The sequence below is a fragment of the Monopterus albus genome, unplaced genomic scaffold, assembly GCF_001952655.1.
Source record: "Monopterus albus unplaced genomic scaffold, M_albus_1.0 scaffold502.1, whole genome shotgun sequence".
NCBI classification, from domain to species: Eukaryota; Metazoa; Chordata; class Actinopteri; order Synbranchiformes; family Synbranchidae; genus Monopterus; species Monopterus albus.
Genome location: NW_018128382.1, coordinates 1 through 4,264, shown reverse-complemented (window position 1 = coordinate 4,264; position 4,264 = coordinate 1). Strand labels below are relative to the sequence as shown.

Below are 4,264 nucleotides of genomic sequence, written 5' to 3'. Positions count from 1 at the left end.
TTCCCTCCCCCCCCACTCGATGCTGGGTAATGGCGGTCGAGTAGCGCGAGCTTTTAGCCAACATGGAGTCCTCCTTGCCACTGCGGACAAATCAGCCGCCGTTCAGATATCCGTGGTCAAGCCAGCCGCGCTAGAATTTGAAGTGCGCCTATATACTCTATATACTTACATTTACGGTAAAGATATTGAAACGGGCCAACGCTCACGATTTTCAAAATAAAATACCTTAACTCCAATGCTGGATTAATTATGAACTTTCAAGCTTAATAAAAACACTTTTCTTAATATTTGCAGCATAAGGACACAATTTCTAGATTCTACATGACTCGCACTAAAAACACTTTTTTTTTATATTTACAGCATAAGGACATCATTTATGGATTCTACATGACCCACACTATTACCACACAAAGAATCAAGCATTTCTACTGTACCATTCTGGAGAAAACTCACATTAAAGATGTGACTCCAATGCTGTATTAATTATGAACTTCCAAGTTTAATAAAAACACTTTTTTGAATATTTACAGCATAAGGACATCATTTATGGATTCTACATGACCCACACTATTACCACACAAAGAATCAAGCATTTCTACTGTACCATTCTGGAGAAAACTCACATTAAAGATGTGACTCCAATGCTGTATTAATTATGAACTTAATTTCTTAAAATCATCTTATGATTATCTTAACTTTTCTACTTTATGCATTTTTCCATATTATTTTAATAATTTTCCTCTCTCCTCCTTCCTCTCTTGCCGTCTCATTTTTATTCCTGGTTCTCTCCGGGACCCGTATTTACAGCTTCGCTGTCACTGCAGAGAAAGAGAAAAGAACCTCCAGAAACAAATGTAAAACTAAAATACACCATCAAATTTTACAAATGCTCTAGTCACCTTGTCAGGAAAGCGTGCACGTTATCAAAGCCGCGATGTTTAGCCTGGTAAACCAGCACTCCTGTGGCGCAGTGACCTTTTCGGGCGCGACAGAAGCTGCAATTACAGATCCCTCTGCAAGGCGGGCACTGCCACTCCTACCGGCGACAGTGAAATCAGTCACACTTGCCACACGTGGGTCATCAAATGTGAATGCAATCTCGTATGTTTAAGTATTCACCGGATTCAGCAGAGCGTCTCGGACCTCCTCCCCATAGCGGTTACGGAGACATGGGCCGCAGAACTGACCTCTCACCCCGACACACTCTGGATTTCGGCAGTTAGTTTTGGTGTCTGTTGTCTTCTGGCGGCACTGGTGACAAGTAGATCCCTGAGAGAAGGAAAAGAGTGTTACCACAGAATTACCATGAAATACAGCTGCTCAAATCTCATCAGTGAAGATGATACATACAGTGGGGCTGTGGACTTTCTCCCGCACATTCTGGCAGATCCCCTGCAGCTCTGCCTCCGTGATGTCCTCCACAGGCCGCACTACGTGAGGGATGGCCTTGGTAGCATTAAATGTACGACGGCGAGGCTGCAGTCTGTTCGGCATGTCTTGCAGCTGGCGGGTAAGATTAAGGACCTGTTCTTTGTCATTCTTATTAGATGTACTCTGCCCTACCTGCTTCTCCCCTTCAGTGTGATTTTGGCTCTCCTCTTCCTTCTTCACTATGGGTATCTCTGTCTGGGTGGTGGTACTGGCCAGCTCTGGGAGAGGTGCTGGGGGGAGACTGGTTCCTGCAGTGTTTGTCTCCAAGGCGACATCCACAGCAGCATCAATATCACCAGTAGCATCAGCAGCAGCAGGCACTGATGGAGAGCACAGTGGGCTCATATCCACTGATGAGGATGTAGCTGAGGAGTTCCTTTGGAAGTAACTTACTCTGGGTCTTTTGGGTGTTCCTTGTGGAGTAACAGACTGTACTCTTTTGTCCCTGTTGTGTAAACAAAGCACTGTTAATATACTTCTTAAACACCATGAATATACTTGGATAGACCTAAGCTACACTTCAAATGCATGTATACAGTATGTACAGTGTATCCAACCCATGGTAAAAATAAAACCTCAAAAGGAACTGTGTGCTCAGCAGGACTGATTTCACATACATTCTTCTGCCTGTTGAACCTGGATCTGTTGACACTGAAGCATCCGTAGTTTGGTGTGGAGCTGTACCTCCTCGTGGAGCATTTTCCATCTGCTGCTGCAGGCTCAATCTGAGCTCTTCACACTGGGATACCAGGCTTGCCCTTTCCTCCTCCACAATGTCCAACTGGAGACGTAGCACACAGGGGACCCAAAGAGGAAAGAAAATAATAAACATGTATAAATGATACGTGATGATGACATAGCGTGGATGCATGTGTAACTAACACTTATTAGCTTTTCTGAGCATTTAACTGCATCTTATGGCCTTTTAATTTCCATTTGTGGTGAAAGACTAATATGTTTGAAAGCTCAGAAAAGCTAGTATACAGACCACTAGTGGAGTTTTGATTATTTTGTTACACAAGATATTCCTAAATGTCAAGAAAAAATGTCCATGCTCATGCCAACAAAAAGCATTTTGTTGATATCCCAAGTAGCACTTTCTGTTTTCTGTTTACTCCATATATACACAGCTCCATATATATGTTTAGAGAGTTCTTGGTTGTTGTAATTCTATTCTTTAACCTCCAGCTGGAACACTGACCTGTGAGCGCAGTCCATCCCTCTCCTTGGTTCTCCTCCTGCAGTCTGTTCTGCATGTCTTGCAGCTGGCGGGTAAGATTAAGGACCTGTTCTTGAAGAGTGTCTCTCTCCTGAGCTGTTGCCTGCATCAGATCCAGGAGCTGGTCTTGCTGTTTCTGTACTTCAGCAATACTGGGATGGTGAAGTGGAGAGTATCTGTTATTACAGGCATCCATGCAGGAAGATCCTGCAGCTTTGTCGTTTTCCAGATGATGTGTGACTCCATTCTGCAAGTGGTGTGTTTCTTGATTCTCATTTTGAGTGTTTCCACTGCCCTCTTGCTTAATTACTCTTTGCTCAGTGGCACAGACATCAGTGTCCACATGCGAACTCTGTTCTTTGTCATTCTTATTAGATGTACTCTGCCCTACCTGCTCCTCCCCTTCAGTGTGATTTTGGCTGTCCTCTTCCTTCTTCACTTTGGGTATCTCTGTCTGGGTGGTGGTAGTGGCCAGCTCTGGGAGAGGTGCTGGGGAGGGACTGGTTCCTGCAGTGTTTGTCTCCAAGGTGACATCCACAGCAGCATCAGTATCATCATCATCAGCAGGCACAGATGGGGAGCACAGTGGGCTCATACCCACTGATGAGGATGTAGCTGAGATGCCACTTTGGAAGTAACTTACTCTGGGTCTTTTGGGTGTTCCTTGTGGAGTAACAGACTGTACTCTTTTGTCCCTGTTGTGTAAACAAAGCACTGTTAATATACTTCTTAAACAACATGAATATACTTGGATAGACTTAAGCTCACAATCCACACAAAATCATACCTCAGAAGGCTTGGTGACAGAGAGCATACACTAGAAATAACTGGAAGACCACTGTTACTGGAAGGGGTGCAGGCTACAGAGAAAGGAAACAAACATTTTAATCTTCAAAACTTTCTCTCATTCACTTGCACACACAGTCATTTTTCTTACCAGCTTGTGAAATGGTGGAGGACCTCAATGGAGAGGATTCAGCTCTAGCAGCACTCCCTTGTAGTGACTCAGTGTTAGACCTCGTCTTTGGCGTAGTGGGAGTGGAGGGGGAATGGACAGTCTATCAACAAGAACAAACAAAAAGAAAACAGACCGATACATTCTTTTTAAATATTACTAAATTATATCCACCTTGTGTAATTCTTAAAACTTTGTGGAGACTGTAAACACAGTCCCCTTGACATCAAATGGAAAGCGCGCTGTTTGACGCAGCTGCCGTGTCAGGCGTTGTTCCTGCCGTCTAAGAGCATCATTTTGTCTGCTCATAGCCAGATAGTGGTCTTCCTCATACCTTTGAGTCTCACCAACCTAGACCAAAAATAGTAATAATAATAATAAAAAACAACCCAAAAGCACTATTAATTATGCCTTAATAACCACGGATTCAGAAATCAATAATATCAGTACAATAAGGGATTGTTCCTATTTTAATTCCAGCAGACAATGCGTCCTTACCTTTTGTATTTTCCTCGCTTGTTGCATTTTGTTTCCTCTCTCTCTTAAAAGCAAACAAATAAATAAAATTAAATAAATAAGGTAAGGACCCATAGCGGTTCACGTTACGGCCAAAAGTGTGGTGTGTGCGCCATGTAGCATCTCACATGCAGTTCGTGTGA

General features: G+C 43.3%; 1 protein-coding gene across 1 annotated transcript; it reads right to left on the bottom strand.

Annotated features, from left to right (window-relative positions):
• Positions 1 to 363: 363 nt before the first annotated feature.
• On the bottom strand, positions 364 to 4,140 carry LOC109952824 (uncharacterized). Its single transcript, XM_020588102.1, has 10 exons — positions 4,104 to 4,140; positions 3,849 to 3,956; positions 3,588 to 3,708; positions 3,438 to 3,510; positions 3,294 to 3,345; positions 2,049 to 2,212; positions 1,351 to 1,876; positions 1,120 to 1,269; positions 900 to 1,036; positions 364 to 818 (listed from the first exon to the last, which is right to left on the bottom strand). Exons 1-10 carry the CDS (start codon positions 4,128 to 4,130, stop codon positions 773 to 775), a joined length of 1,404 nt encoding a protein of 467 aa, XP_020443758.1. The 5' UTR covers positions 4,131 to 4,140; the 3' UTR covers positions 364 to 772.
• Between the last annotated feature and the right edge of the window lie 124 nt (positions 4,141 to 4,264).